The sequence below is a fragment of the Mustela erminea genome, chromosome 7, assembly GCF_009829155.1.
Source record: "Mustela erminea isolate mMusErm1 chromosome 7, mMusErm1.Pri, whole genome shotgun sequence".
Classification (NCBI taxonomy): Eukaryota; Metazoa; Chordata; class Mammalia; order Carnivora; family Mustelidae; genus Mustela; species Mustela erminea.
Genome location: NC_045620.1, coordinates 87,955,735 through 87,972,095, shown reverse-complemented (window position 1 = coordinate 87,972,095; position 16,361 = coordinate 87,955,735). Strand labels below are relative to the sequence as shown.

At 42.8% G+C, this 16,361-nt stretch overlaps 1 protein-coding gene across 17 annotated transcripts in view; it reads left to right on the top strand.

Annotated features, from left to right (window-relative positions):
* Positions 1 to 16,361, top strand: part of AAK1 (AP2 associated kinase 1) — a 175,278-nt gene that overhangs the window by 141,737 nt on the left and 17,180 nt on the right. For 12 of the 17 annotated variants that reach the window (XM_032352338.1, XM_032352337.1, XM_032352332.1 and 9 more), the window contains 4 exons: positions 11,627 to 11,728; positions 12,755 to 12,856; positions 14,252 to 14,362; positions 15,997 to 16,107. The exons of 3 other annotated variants lie outside the window; for them this stretch is intronic. In XM_032352338.1, coding sequence (XP_032208229.1) covers positions 11,627 to 11,728; positions 12,755 to 12,856; positions 14,252 to 14,362; positions 15,997 to 16,107 — 426 coding nt within the window. The remainder of the gene's footprint in view (positions 1 to 11,626; positions 11,729 to 12,754; positions 12,857 to 14,251; positions 14,363 to 15,996; positions 16,108 to 16,361) is intronic. 2 more of the 17 variants (XM_032352335.1, XM_032352336.1) reach the window with 2 other exon arrangements.

Genomic DNA, 16,361 nt, shown 5'->3' with positions numbered 1-16,361 from the left:
ATTTTATAAATAAAAGTTAAAGGGAACCTGAGTGAGGAGACTCAGGTTCCCTTCCCGGTACTTGTACTATCTGAAAACCTTCGGGGCTTGACTCTTCATCAGTGAACTGATTTGGACTGTATGAGTTTGAATATGCCTTTAGGCCTCGTATATCCTGTTTTTTAAGTGAGCAGTCTAAAAAAAAAGTAAGAAATTGTTAGTGTGTTCTGATTGAAATAGCTTTTGAAACAATGGTTGGATGCGTTCTCTTCGGGGTTCATGGATGCCAGTGATTTTTCTCCCTACTCTCCTTCTCATCCTTTTGGGGGTGGATTGAGGGAGTGTGATGTGAGACACAGAAGCTACCCTTTCTCTTCTCTATCAGTCCTTTTGAAAAAGCAAATAGATCCAACGCTCTAGAAGCATCTAGCCGCCATTTTGTTCCTGATAGTTTTTCTTTTTCTTTCTTTTTTTTTTTTTCCATTCTTAACCCTGCCTATTCTTGGTTTTAAACTAATAGGATCTGTTTGGTTCTTCATCTCTCCCAGAATGTTAAGGTATTTGACTAACTCAAGATGGGAAGTGACTGTGATCCTTGTACCATCTACTTAGTAAGACAGACTGCGGCAGGGGTACCATGATGGTTTTTATTTCTTTAGGCAATTTGTTGACCCTCCTTAGGGGAAGCAAAAACTTGCCTCGATCTGGGAGTATTGCGTAACTTTATAGCTTGCTGGACCTGGATGTAAGTCAGAAATACCTAAGGTCACTGAGGAGTGATTCAGCATTGGATAGTTAAACGAAGGAGAAGAAAGGAATCAAGGAGAGGCCCTTTTCTCTCATGTATCGTTCAGGTATGCCTGGCAGGACCTAGACAAGTCAGTTTTTAGCAGAACACTGTAAGGGTACAGGCTGCAAACTGACACCCCTCAGGCTTCTTGCCTTGCTCTTTCCCAGATAGCCCAAGAGCTGTGGAAGCTGGAAGGGTGGCCTCTTGGCACAGGCCAGAAGATGAGGTTCTGCAGGCGAGTGGCTGTCCTCTGCTGCTCTCACAGGTGCCCTTCAGATCAGGGACGAGGAACCAGGCACACTCGCCAGGTGGCTCAGGATATCAGCTCCCGATTGTAGGGATAAGTTGTGAAGGGTTGTGAAGATGAGCCTGGGAGGCACCAGACGTAGATGGCTGTCGTCCTCCCTCCCTGTTGTCATCTTTCCTGTCTCCTGGTCGTCCATATTTCTCTCATTCTGGGGATTCCTGTTAAAGTGATACTGGTGTACACTTCAATACCAATTAAGCCATGGTCCCTCTTGGTTTTAATGGGAAATGTATTAAAATGGAAGATACTAATAGAGAATTTCAGGGGTTTCTTACCTGCTTTATGAGCTATCAGTCCAGACTCATCTGAAAACATAAATTAGACATGTCACTCCTTTGTGCTGCAGTGAATTTTCATATCACTGAGCATAAAATGGAGACTTCTTATCATGACCTGAAAGGCCCTAACTAATCTGGTTAGCTCTCTGGCTACCCCTCCAACCTGAGCTCACAGTATTCTATTCTTGAGTCTTTCCTCCAGCAGGTGAGGCTTGTTCCCACCTCAGGGCCTTTGCATTTGCTGGTAACTCTGCCCAGGAAGCTTTCCTCTATCTCTTTTCCTTCTTGTCATCTGACATTTGGGTCTCTGCTTAAATGCTATCTTCTCAGGCCCATTGTGTTCCTACAGCACTCTTAGTCACACTTCCTGGCCTTTTTCTTCAAACCACTTACTATGACGTTGTAAGTACTTAGTTCATTTTCTGTCTTTTCCCACCAGGATGTCAGTGTCCTGAAGGAAGGACCTTGCTCTCTGATCCAGCATTGCTTTGCCAGTACTAAGAACACTTAGAGTTGGCACTCAATAAATATTTGCAGATTGGATGAATGAGCAAAGTAAAATGTGAGACTGAAAGGCTCACGGTGCCCCCACTGCTCTCCATTTCTGTCCCCAGCTCCCAAATACCAGACAACGGGCTCCATAGTCTTCCCTCTGTGCCCCTGCCAACTCCCAGCCAGGCCTCCCAACCAGTCTTTGAGGACGAGTAAATGAAGGTACAGCCCACAGTATCATGAGGCTGCCAACCCAGAGTGGAAGTAGTAGCTGGGCTTAACAAATCCTTCAGCTCCAAACCTTCCTGGAGCCCTCCAGAATTTGGACTGAGCAGGGTGTGTTGCCGCTGTGTCTGACTGTTGCATGTACTGTAACATTCAGCCTATACACCATTCAATTCCATAGCCTCCTTATCCAAGGATGTGGATGGGGTAGAGATAGGATTGCCCTACATGCTTCCTGGCCATCTTGAAATGTCTGACTGAAGAAAGGCCCGAGAGTTTAGAGTCTCTGAGACCTCAGCATTGTCTCTGGGACAATGGCCAGTTTGTCTCCCCACCCCCCCACAACCCACCTCCTGCCCCACTAAAGTACCCCCAGTTTGTCACTACCCCCAGCCCACTGTGGGGACCAGTCCATCTCTTTGGTCCATTTGTTTGTTTGTTTTGCATACATTCTTATCTCCACACTCCGCCTTCCCGATTGTGAGTCATGGAAATTTAGTTTCCTGACCGCTATATGCCTTTTAATGACTTTAACATTTTATTTTATGCTTTTAAAATGTTCTCACGGGGGCACCCGTGTGGCTCAGTTGGTTAAGCAACTGCCTTTGGCTCAAGTCATGATCCTGGAGTCCCGGGATCGAGTCCCGCATTGAGCTCCCAGTTCCATGGGGAGTCTGCTTCTCCCTCTGACCTTCTCCCCTCTCATGCTCTCTCTCTCTCTTTCAAATAAAGTAAAAAAAAAAAATCTTAAAAAAAAATAATAAAATGTTCTCACGTGTAATTTCCTTTGATCCTACAAAGAATACTGACTGGTAGGTATATCAAGTAGTATCTCATCTTCTTGCGGGGATAGGTGAGGCCCGGGGGCTACTGCGACAGGTACTGCTGTGTACTCTCCTTTTTGTGGCCATTGGGCACCCAGCAGCAAAAGTTTCCTTGTCTGGAGATCAGCAAGACCTTCAACTGGAGAGCTAAATTTGAGGTTTAGGGAAATACAAAAATGGGTTTGAACTTAAAAGACCTACGTTCTACCTGTATAGTAGCTTGGTGATTTTGATCAAATCACTTAAACTCTGTGTTTCCCTCAAAATTGGTGGCCATTAAAACCTACCCCATGGAGTGGCCTGTGAAGTTCAGATGAAAGCATTGTGTTTGGAATTGCTTTGTAAACTTTAAGTTAGTGTAAAGATAGGAAATGGTGTAATATCTTTGGTTCTGGGTCCTTATTCCCTGTGGGACAGTCCTACTTAACAATAAAGTCTTAGGCAGTGATATTTCCCTCTAATAGAAATTAAACTCGCTCTAGAACCTTTGACCTTTGCACAACCAAGAGCCATTGAAGTAGACTTTCTTGATATAATGATTATTAAACTGTGGGTAAAGGGGACTGAATAATTGAATTTGTTTGGGTTTTCTTAAAGGAGCATTTCTATTGTCCAAAGCATCACAAAACAAATTTTCTTAGGAAATCTCTCATATATATATATATATGGAATCACAGCTGTGAGCATTTATGTGCTCATAGAGCTGCCAAATGAAGCCTGCCTCTGGTGAGTCGCCAAGTAGTTCACTGATGCCCATGTGCTATGTGTATTCATTTATATTGCCTTCTATTTGTGTCAAAGAACAGATAAACTATAGGTGGTACCAAATTTAAAGCATGGTAGAAGAGAATAGGGAATTCTCCCTGAACATTGGCTGAACAATTTAATCTTTTGGTTTTTTTTTTAAATGGTAAAATGTATATAACACAAAATTTACCATATTTAAAGTGACACTGGTACATTCACACTGTGTTTTTGCAACCATTACCATCCATCCACAAAACTTTTTATCTTGCTAAACCGAAACTCTCTACCTGTTAAACAGTAAAACTCTCCTTCCTGCAGCTCCTGGCAGCCCCTGTTCTACCCTCTGTCTCTATGAATTTGACTGCTCTGCATACCCTCACGTGGGTGGACTCATATGGTATCTGTCATGTTATCACTGGCTCATCTCACTTAAATTAATGTCCTCACGGTTCATTCATGTTGAAGCCTGTGTCAGAGTTGCCTTCCTTTTTAAGGCTGAGTAATATTCCACTGTATACATAACCACATTTTGTTTATCCATTTACCTGTTGGCCACGTGGGTTGCTTCCATATTTTGGCTCTTGTGAATAATGCTTCAGCAACATGGGTGTGCAAATGTCTCTTCAAGATCCAAGACTTTGGGGGGTTATATATCCAGAAATGGAATTGTTAGATCCTATGGTAATTCTGTTTTTTGTTGAGGAATCATTGTATTATTTTCCATAGCAACTACATCTTTTTACTTTTCCTCTAACAGAGGACAAGAGTTTGAAGGAGAGATTTTCAGAGCAACTCCTTAACGCTGATCTCTCAACATCAGTGTTCCACAAGACTAAGCAAGAATGCATTAGTTGCCCCATGAGAGCTGCTTCCTAGAATCAACAGCTTCGAAAAACTGTGCCTCCTGGTTTATGGCACTTCATTGTCTCTTAGAAAGTAGGCAAGAGAAGATGTGTTTTCTTACTGGTTTGTTGTCAAGATAGGCTTTCCTCCCAGAGCTCTTTGCCTGGTGTCTTCCTCACTTCCAGCTGCTGGTTTGGGATATTGAAAAGTCCAAGGTTGAGCACCTTTGTGTCTTTGTTCTGGAAAGTTTCTCTTTCTGCATTCAGTTCCCTGAAATGAAGTTGGAATGGGGAATGGTGGTTGATTTGGCTACCAGCTTGCAGATGTTACAGACAGTTTAGTGTCTGGTTTCTTAAAGATAGGAACTATTTAAAGTGACTAGATTTTAAAAACAGCATCTCTCATCACAAGACTTCAGATAAGCCGCAAAGCTGTAGCAACGAGACCATCTCTTTTGATGGGGCTGGCATCAAGCTCTTCCATGTTTGTTAGTCCAAGTTGCTCTACTCCTCATGGTCTTATTCCTGATGAAGTCTGGAATGGTCCTTGAGCGAAGCCTTCCCCTTCTTAACCTATGTAATAAGCAGATATCTATCCTCTCTTTTGATATTTTGAAAGAGAGAAAACTCACAACTTGCAGGATATCCCAGTCTCAAATCAGGAAGCAGTTTTGATTATCTAACCTTAGACAGGTTTACAAAGGATTTATTACCTTCTTGCCTATTAATATTTTCAATAAGTTGTGAGAGAAACATAAGAGAAGACTCTGGAATGGACTAATTCCTACCTCTTCCTCTCTTCCCTAGTCCCCAGTGCCACTTGACTTATGCTTGAGAGGAGAGAGAGGGGTGCTCAAAAGATCATTTTTCCAAGTCCCCTCTTAATTTTTCAAAGTACTAACAATCTTCTCCCTTAGTTTTAAAATTTATTTTTATTTTTTAATTTTTAAGAATATTTTATTAATTTATTTGAGAGACAGAGAGAGTACTAGAGTGGGGTGAGGGGCAGAGGGAGAAGCAGAGCCCTCTGAGAAGGGAGCCCAATGTGGGACTTGATCCCAGAACTCCAGGATCATGACCTGAACTAAAGGCAGACCTGTAACCGACTGAGCCACCCAGCTGCCCTCCTTTATTTTTTTTTAAGAAGATTATATTTATTTTTATTTTTGAGAGAGAGAGTATAAGCTGGGGTGACAGGCAGAGGGAGAAGCAGACTTTCTGTTGAGTAGCAAGCCTGTTGTAGAACTCCATCCCAGGACCCTGGGGTCATGACCTGGGTCAAAGGCTGACGCGTAACCAGCTGAGCCACCTAAGTGCTCCAGTCCTCTCCTGTAAGTGCACTCTCAGTCTCTAGTGCCCAGGCTAACTCCTTCCACATCCGCTTTGCTCCAGGGGTCTGCCTTCTCAGTCCTCTCCCCATGATTTCAGTGTTTTTCCATGCTCCTAACCAGACTCGTTTTTATTTGGGAACCTTGGAGACTTGAGAAAGAACCGAGTCTAGTAACAGGGATATGATAAGAAAATACCACTAACAGGAAAACAGAAGCAGACAATTCTAAAAGAAGAGTTATAAATTTACCATTAAATACAGATTTTGTAAAAGTCCATCATGATGATGAATCCAAGAAGAGCCATTTACGAAACAGTGAGATGCTGCATTGTCTGCCATCCCCTTGGAAAGGGGGAAAACCCCACCACCTCATGCTTGATGAACATCTAAGGCAGCGCGGACCCACTCAGATCCTGCTTGTTTACATTCTTGCCTTTTCTAAAAAATTATTCCAAGAGGCACCAGGGTGGCTCAGTCAGTTGGGCACCTGACTGGGGATTTCTTTCTCTCTGTTAGACCACGCTGCCTCCTCTCACATTTCACGTTATTCAAAGAATTCTGCCTTTCCTGATCTCATAGCAAGACACGTGGGTAAAACCTGAAACTCTGCCCATTCTCACTCTAATCCCAGGCATCTGTGGCCTCATTAGATGTCAACAAATCGTGAAATGCCCAGGGAGAACTTACTTGAGGTTTGTGATCTTAAAAAACACTTCCTGCACATGTTCCTAAATTCACCACCCTCTTCTCGGCACTGCTGGTCCCCATCCACCCCCTTCATGACACATGGTCTCTCAGAGCATCTTTCTGTAACTCTCAGAGAGCAGATAGAATTCCTAACATGAGTCATATCGAGGGCAGCCCATGCTGCACATGGAAGGCCTGCCGGCCGTGATTTAGAAACTCTCAGCCTCCTGTAGCCTTCCTTGTGCAGCCCATTATACCCTATTCTCTGGTTCTTCACTTAAAGTGATGAAAAATGAGCAGAAATAGCTTGGGATGTGACTTCTTCTAAGAGCCTTCACTTTCTAAAGCAACCAAAGCCTTAGTTCAGCCAGAAGACTGAATCTCTAGTATGTAGAAGGTTGGGGTCCTTATCCTAATTAGCTCTCTGGTTTACCTGCTATAAGCTCTCAGGCAGGTGGCTTTGCCTTTCTGGAACTGATTCGTTCATCTGTAATCGAGAAGGCTAATTGAGTAAGATCTGAGGCTCCTCCCAGGGCCAACGTGTCTTTGCTAATTTGGCCGTTGTGTAGGGGGCCATGGCTCTGTGAAAACCTGTTCTCCCATGTCGATGAACATAGGCAGACCCTGTAGGCAGCATGTGGAGGAAACTGTGAAGTCAAGTCCGAACTCTACCATGTCCCATCTATGACTTTGGGCAAGTCACACGGTCTCTGTCTCCATTCTTCTCAACTCCATCTGTATTCCCAAACCCAGGTCTTTTTGTGAATAATGGATGAAAATGCTTGACATTGAACTCTACAAAGGGAAGTGATAACCGTAGTTAGAATGGCTGCTGGACACCCACACAGAGTCGCTGAGAGTCTTCTGTCCTCTCGAAAGCACTAGGTATGGCGGAGTGGGGTTGCACACTCCGTCTGTGCTCTCACTCCTAGTTCTCTGTCTGCTCCTAACCTGTCCCTGCTTCTCCCTCCCACGTGTCAGTATTCGAGGATACTCGAGCAGCAGTGACCATACAGACTAGCTGTGTGAATTGCCTGTTACTTGAGGTTCGGTCAGAAGATAAGCCCCCTAAATAGGGCAACTTACCCCATCCCCACCCTGTCTGTCTCACCACACGCACGCACACACGCACGTGTACACAAGAACTTTTTTTTTAACCCCCTCATGTTACCTTTTTCTAATCGCTAATAAAAATATTCAGTTCCTACCGAAGTACCTGACTTTCTGGTTGACCCCCTCTTCCTCCCCACCTCCCTAATGAAGCAGAGATGTGACATAGGATACGAGAGGAAAATCTGAGAACTGGGGATACAGAGACTAAGAAGATACCTTCCCCGTCTTCAGTCCTTTGTAAGGACTGCAAGAGAAGTAAGTGCAGAGTGGTCCAGACGGTTCCCAATGTGGCAGGGAGGATCGGGAAAGGAGCAGAAGAGATGATACTTGAAAGACCAGTACAGAAACGGGGTAGGAGGTATGTCCGTTGTACAGTTGAGGAAGTAAGGGCAGAAGTTCGAGGACCGACCCCATGGTCGTAACCTCTTGCTGGAGAGGCTAGAATTCAGACTCTGCATTTGGCTAGCCCAGGCTTTATCATGGAAACAAACTACTGTTTGAAAGATAAGCAGGTACTTTGGGAGTCGTTACTTTCTATCCATTGCTTTGAGATTGTGATTGTGTGAGTGCTAAAAGTGAAAGAAGCAAATAATTACTTTCCTGCACATGAAAGAAGCTTTTTTTCAGAGTAAAACAGAAGCTAGTGTTCAGCATAATGAAGAATCAGACTTTTCAAGAAGACCATCTTCTTTTTGCTTGTATGCTAAAAACTGTCACATTTTTAAACATCTTTTCTGCTAATAAGATGTTATGCATGATGTAAGATTAATGCTGATGTGATCACACTTGGATATTTGGTCAGTACTCTGGGGTTTTTCCCCCCCTACTGTTGAGAAGCTTCTTTTCCTCTCTCTTCCTTTCTTCAATTTAAATACCAGGCGTAAATGAGAGAAAGTTAGCAGATTGTCATTTAACTCAAAGATATCCACATCCAAAGATGGTAAATTGATATCACATATAAAAATCTTTTTCTGCAGTGTGTTACTTGTACCAAAGCAAATTATCTTGCCAAGACATTAAAATCCACGATTTGGTTTCAGTCCCTCAACAAATACCAATTTTGTCTTTATTTATCTTGATTCCTGATGGCCTAGAAGAATGCAGATTCATTAAAATGTTCTGTACACCTATTTGAACTTTAAGTCACTTCCTTTTCTCAGACATTTTTATTTTAGTTTTACCTTAATGGCATGTTATTTCTGTGATAGAAAAAAGAATGTCGGCAGGCTTTAACTGGGAAAGTTAAAAAGTTTATGTGGCCTCAACCTCTTTATAAGTAAAAGGAGGTTGAGCTCTTAATTCCCTTCTTTGTGTAAGATTCTGTGATTCTGGATTTTGTTTCAAGTAATGCTCTCTACCTTTAATAAGTTGAAGATAAATAGAGACTTGTTGATGGATCAAGGCTGAAAAAATCATGAAAAAATCTTAATGTGTGCCCTTACCGTACAGTAAGTTAACGGGTATGACAAATCTGGCGGCTTCTTCTGTCCTTTTGTTTCCCAGCCAGAAAACATCAGAAGTAATCCCTCTTCAGGTTTAAGTGCATTTCATGAGATTTGACCATACAATGATAAGTGTACCAGCTTGTCACAGGCTCTCAGTTGGCAGACAATAAATGATTGTTGAAGTTAACTTAGACATATTTTGATTCACTTGCTGAGTTGCACAGCATTTCTAAATGCAAGTCCAAAAAATTTTTTTCGAAACTAAGCCCAGGAAGGGATATGAATGCATAAAGACTTATTGCATATGTTTATGGCAGCTTTATTTTAATAGCTAAAAACTAGAAACAACCAAATGTCTTATCAACTGGTGAATGATTCAACAAAATGTGGTACATTCATACACTGAAATACTACACAGCAATAAAACTGAACAAACTTTGCAGCAATGTCCACAATTGCCAAACTGTGGAAAGAGCCAAGATAGCCTTCAACAGACGAATGGATAAAGAAGATGTGGTCCATATACACAGTGGAATATTACACAGCCATCAGAAATGATGACTACCCGGGGTGCCTGGGTGGCTCAGTGGGTAAAGCCTCTGCCTCCGGGTCAGGTCATGATCTCAGGGTCATGGGATCAAGCCCCACATCGGGCTCTCTGTTCAGCAGGGAGCCTGCTTCCTCCCCTCTGCTCTGCCTGCCTCTCTGCCTACTTATGATTTCTCTCTCTCTCTCTCTCTCTCTCTCTCAAATAAGTAAATAAAAAAAAAAAAAAAGAAATGATGACTACCCAACTTTTGCATCAACATGGATGGGACTGGAGGAGATTATGCTAAGTGAAAGAAATCAAGCAGAGAAAGTCAATTATCGTATGGTTTCACTTACTTGTGGAGCATAAGGAATAATAGCATGGAGAACATTAGGAGAAGAAAAGGAAAAGTGAAGGGGGGAATCGGAGGGGGAGATGATATATGAGAGGGACTGTGGACTCCAAAAAACAGAGGATTTTAGACGGGAGGGGAATGGGGGAATGGGTGAGTCTGGTGATGGGTATTAAGGAGGGCACAGATTGCATGGAGCACTGGGTGTTACAAGTAAACAATGAATGTTGGAACACTACATCCAAAACTAATGTATTATGTGGTAACTAACATAACACAATAAAAAACAAAACAAAAACAACAACAAAACAAACACACTACTATGCCATGACAGGTAAGGATCTCAAAAGCATCATGTTAAATGAAAGACATCAGGGGTGCCTTGGTGGCTCAGTGGGTTAAAGCCTCTGCCTTCGGCTTAGGTCATGATCCCAGGGTCCTGGGATGGAGCCCTTCATCAGGCTCTCTCTGCTCAGCAAGGAGCCTCCTTCCCCACTCTCTTTCTGCCTGCCTCTCTGCCTACTTGTGATCTCTGTCTGTTAAATAAATAAATAAAATCTTAAAAAAAAAAAATGAAAGACATCAGACAGAAGAGAGTACCTACTGTATGGTTCCCTTTATAGGAAATTCTAGAAAAGGCAAAACTATAGGGACAGAAAGTAGATCAGTTGTTGCCAGGGTCTGGGGGTAGCAGGATGGCACTGACTAGAATAGGTATGAGGGTTATTTTGGGGATAATGGAGATGTGCCACATCATTTCAGTGGTGCTTACATGAATGTGTGCATTTAACAAAACTCAGCAAATTGTACACTTGAAATTGGTGGCTTTTATTCAGTGTACATTGTACCTCAAATTTTTTTCAACTTTTTATTTTAATTCCAGTTAGTTAACATACAGTCTAATATTAGTTTCAGGTGTAGAATTTAGGGATTCCTCACTTATACACAACACCCAGTGTTCATCACAGCAAGTGTCCTCTTTAATACCCAGCATACATTTTGCCCTTCCCCCTCCCCTCCTTCTCCCTTCTAGTGATCTCCCAAGTTCATTCTGGATAGTTAAGAGTCTGTTTTATGGTCTGCCTCTTTCTCTTTTTTCCCCCCATGTTCATCTGTTTTGTATCTTAAATTCCACGTGAGTGAAATCCTGTGGTATTTCTCTTTCTCTGACTGACTTATTTCATTTAGCATGATACCCTCTAGGTCCATCCATGGTGTTGCAAATAGCAAGATTTCATTCTTTTTGATGGCTGAGTAATATTTTATTGTATACATATGTATGGACCACATCTTCTTTATCCATTCATCAGTTGATGGACATTTAGGCTCTTTCCATAGTTTGGCTGTTGCTGCTATAAAAGGTGCATGTATCCCTTCAAATCGGTATTGTTGTATCCTTTGGGTAAATACTTATACCTCAGATTTTAAAACAAACAAACTTAGGGCAGTATCTTGAATGACTTACAAAGTGATTACTTCACCTGGGGAAATCATCACTTTTAAATTTTGAACTTTGGAAGCTTATTTTTAATTAATAGTAAAAGATACTAACCTTCTTTGTTTTTATGATGAATGGGTACAAAAGTTTGACCCCAAAATGTGTTTGTATAGAAAATGGTAAATGATCAACTTGCTTTAATATCTCACTGCATTTTTGCTTTCTCTTTGCCTCTCTGCCCAACCTAGAAAAACTAATTGAGGGACTCAAATCTCCTGACACTTCTCTCCTGCTCCCTGACCTCTTGCCTATGACAGACCCTTTTGGTAGCACTTCCGATGCTGTAATTGGTAAAGTCGTTGTCTCTGTTTCTTCAGTCCTGCATGATATATGTGTCTGTTTCAAGAACGATCACTAACTGGTTAGCAGATCCCCAGGGGATAGCCCTTCTGAGGAGTGGAAAGTGCCACAAAGCCTCCTTTAGTCTTTTTTGCTATCACCCCAAAGGAAGAGTTTTCTCTGCCTTCCTGGGACACCACAGTTACGTTTGCTTTGCCTGAGATGTCTAGAGGGACTTGTTTTTGAATGAGGAGGAATGGAAAAAATTCACCATTAGTTACAAAAGCTTCGTGAAGGAAGTTGGTTTCGCGCTGGGACCTTACCTTTAGCAGATTCTTCTTTAGAAGGCCTGTATGTGCCACGTATCTGTAACAGGCAGCACTAGCCCAGCGGTGACAGGAAACACTTGCCCAGTGGTGAAGCCCCTCGAGTAGAATCCAGGCAAGGGGCTTGGTCCGCTCAGTCTGCTGTTGCCCTGTGCTCCTACAGCAGGGCAGGCGAGACGTACAAGATGTCAAGGTCCCTGTACTCTGGGGTCCATAGTCCTCAAACTCAGAAAGGCCATGAGCCAAGAGAGAGAGGAGGCCTCCAGCTGCGGGATGTCAGACAGCGTGAAAGACCTCCCCGCTACAGCAGGGAGTGGGATTTGAGATGGACTTGTGGCCTTTGCAAGGCACAGAGGACGTCTGTCCCCAGGTTCATCCCTTAAGAAAAGCAAAATTACCCTAAGATATTATGGTGGCCTTTCAGCCTGTGTCTTCTGACACGGAAGAAATCTGCTAGGTGGCCCGTGTTCTACATTTATCTGTAAAAACCAAGACTCGTCAGGACTTATCAGAGCAGTTAACCCTGCACATGCATGCTCAATCAGGGAAGCCCAGACAGCAGACAGACAGTAACTTCTTGGGCTGCCCATCTGCCCGAGACTGGCACTTGAGAGCCCCGTAGAAGAAAGCCTCCACAGAATTGTCTAAAGAACCTTTTGATTCCTCTTCCCTTACCCTCTGTTCTCCTTTCTTAATGCTCTGTTACAAAAGAAAAGGCCGATGTTGCTGTTGAGAGTCTCATACCAGGACTGGAGCCCCCAGTGCCCCAGCGCCTTCCATCTCAGACGGAATCTGTGGCCTCGAACCGCACAGGTCAGTCCGGTCTCTCTGCAGCTGCGGGGACCGTTCACTGTGGTGGCCCTCGCGGTCAGCCTTTCCACCTGCAGCAGGTGACCCTCTTCTTTTGCAGCCTAGTCAGTTGCCCCTAGAATGATCAGATGCCCCTAGAATGGGGGTACAGCCCCAGCTTCTAGAAGTTGAGTGATACCATTCCAAGTCGATGAGCAGAGTATTTTTGGAGCCATGTTCTCTGTAGAGTGGTCCTTGGACTTTCTCTGGTTACGGTATTTCCTTATTTAAGATTCTTTTCACTGGTGTCAGGTTCCCTGCACTCCCTTGCCTAAAAAGTTCTGCTGAGCTGCAGGGATGACTGGACTCCTCCGAGGTTTCTGAGCCACTTTGCAGCGAGTGGTGTCAGTAACTTGGTGGAGCTCACCCTCTGGATGTGGACGTTCTATTCCCAGCCCAGTGTTTTTAGCTTATATGGATAGTTTGCTGTTAAATTGTAGGCAGAGTTGAAATCTTCCCTGGTCCGGCATTGTTTTTACCCTAATTTCAAACTTCTCTCTTAATAGAATCCTTTACTGTCCATAAATCCAGAGTTGATAGCCTGTATTTTTATCGAGCCCATAGTTACCTTGGTAAAAGTGTCTGATTTCCTACCTTGGGACAGAAAACAATTGGAAGTCTGGGAACTATGAAAATAAACTCAAGGGAGTGGGGGAGATGAACAAAGAAGGCGAGATGGTTCCTTTGCCTCTTGCTTAGTTGACCTGTCCAAAACTTCCCCAGAGAACAATTTGTATGTTAAGATGTTTGAACTCCGCATTTTGCCTTCTCTCTGTTCCTTACCTAAAAGTAAAATCATATATTCAGAGAAGCAATTCAAATTGAAAGAATACTATTAAGAAGCAAGATTACTTTATTTTGAATGGGGATCTGGTTGAGGTTTAGAAAATGCTGTTTAACGTGTCATACATATTCTGCTGATAATAAGCCAGGGACAACCCCCTCCAAGTCAGCTTCAGTACCTCACCCTGTCGTACCTTTTCCCCCGATTGTTTAGGGAAAGTTTAAATGAAACTCTTTAGTGGCAAAGTCCTTTTTCCCCCAAGTGGCATTTGCTGAGAACTGAGTTGCTGAAGGGTTCTTGGCATCCAGATCACATATTTGCTGACCCAGCAACCTCTGAGCAAAGAATTATTCCATATTTGATGTTGTTGATGTTAAGAGGAATCTAGAAGTACATGTTTCTATCAGTGAAAATGCTGGGGGCTTAACGTGTTACTTGTGGTTTTCTTTCTCCCGCCTTGGCTTGTACATATGACATGTAAATGCAGTAACTTCAAGCCTAAACTCTAATCTCATGATATTGTGTGTGCCATTTAATGCCATCACTGACCTGCGATGCTGTCAATCTGGACTCAGATTCTCTCACCGGGGAAGATTCCCTGATTGATGGCTCCCTGCTTTCTAACCCTACTACTGACCTTCTGGAAGAGTTTGCCCCCATAGCGATCTCTGCTCCAGCCCATAAAGGTAAAATGCTTTCCTGTCCTCGGGCTCTCATGTGTCCTTCAAGGAAAACTGAATGAGTCCTGAGAATTTTCCTTACCGAAAGTCTTTGCCAGTGAAGTGGTCTCACCCCCTCCTTCATGTAGGAAACCCGAGTTTGTACTTAGCCTCTCTGTTAAAATCCCTCTCGGGAAGAGTGCCTCATAAGGCTTAGACAATGGATTGGTGGAGCCATTGCTTTCCGGCTGTCATGGGGACAGCATATAGTCCCTGTTCTCCGTGAAAGGCAGAGCTCTGTGCCTTTGCAGTCAGCACAAGTAGATGGTTCAGTTGACTGTCCACTGACTGACTGTTGTCATTAATACGCTTGTTAGCCTTAGACCTTAAAATTGTTCATTAAATCTGATTTCAAGTTTTTGGGTAAGGATTGCTCAATAAAGCAGCAGGCATAAGTCCTCAAAAGTCAGTCTTCAAAGACTGAACTTAGCAAAGGTTTAAATTTTGAGTCATGACTGATTACTGGATTTCTCTTTCTCATCTGCCATTTTCATTTCTTAGTCCTGGGTTGATACCAGTTTGAAAGGCTGCTGGACAGAAGTAGCTTGAAATGAGTTCCCTTCAGTGAGCTGTTTATAAAAGTGACAGGCACGGGATGCAGGCGTTCACTAAACTTCTTTCTCTACTGGGGGTAGTGAAGTTGGTTTTCTGGAAGGAGCAAATGTATGGAAAAGGAACAATGTAAGTTTATTCTGAAAGAAATTCGAGAAAGAAGCCTCCCCAAGAAGTCTGAAAATAATTAGTTTATGGTTTACGGCGGTAATAGCTGAGTTTTTGTTTTTACCCTTGATGGCATTAAAATGATTATGTTTTTATAGAGTGTGTGTTTAACCAATTATGCCTGGCACAGGAGTATGTCAGCAGCGATATGTAATTACAGAGAAACATCACTTGCAAAATAGGTGCTCAGCTAGCACTTGCCCGTAGGGTAATCTTAGAATGGAGGAGAATATTCTAACAAACTTACACTTGAAATCCCAGGGCATGTGATCCTGGGCCCCAGCGTTCCCTGACGCATCAGAGTTGATGGAAAGTCACTGCGCAGCAAGTCCTTTCAGAAGTATTTTATTTGCCTTGTATACAGCAGTTGCTTCTTCTTCTTCTTTTTTTTTTTTTTTAACTTAAAATTCAATTAATTAACATATAGTGTAGGTAGCAGTTGCTTCTTCAAGAGCTACTAATTACCTACCCCCTGCCCCTGGCTTTGAGTTTCTTTAGTATTGTTTGTTAGTCAGGCCTCTGTTTGCTTAATAAGGAAGGTAAATGACTAATTGCTGGGCCTTCGTGAATTTCTGGCACTGAAGAGATCCCTCACACTAACTACAATGAGTGGTTTGAAAACGGTAGTGGAGAATTCATCCTCTAACCCTTCTCCCTGACCATTTATGAAAGTCTGAACATGGCCAGCTCAAAACCATTTTTTTTCTGTTTCCCTATTTTCCAGTTTTGCTACTTTTATTTCAAGTCATGAAAATAAGCATTTTCACCTTCAAAAACAACAGCAATTGTATAGTTGGGGAACTTTGTGCCCTTACATGTTCTCTCATTTGCTAATCTCTACCTCTGTTGTTTCTGCTTGTGTACTTGCATTCTGTATTAAGCTGCAGAAGATAGTAATCTCATCTCAGGTTTTGATGTCCCTGAGGGCTCGGACAAGGTGGCAGAAGATGAGTTTGACCCTATTCCTGTATTGATAACCAAAAACCCACAAGGTAAGAAAGAGAGGATGTGGAAAAGAGAAGAGCTGGACATCACAGCTCACTACAAAATAGGAATGTAATCTCCAAGAGGGGAAAAAAGCGCCCGCACTTAACAAAGGAAACGGGGATAATGGCAGGCCGTGAGGCTGAAGCAGGATAAGATAGAGATACAGGGATAGACAGAGATACAGTTATCTTAAACCTTGGCCACGGTGTTTCGTTAGAAGGAATGTATTTAATACTTTGACCAAAATCTGGTTTTTACG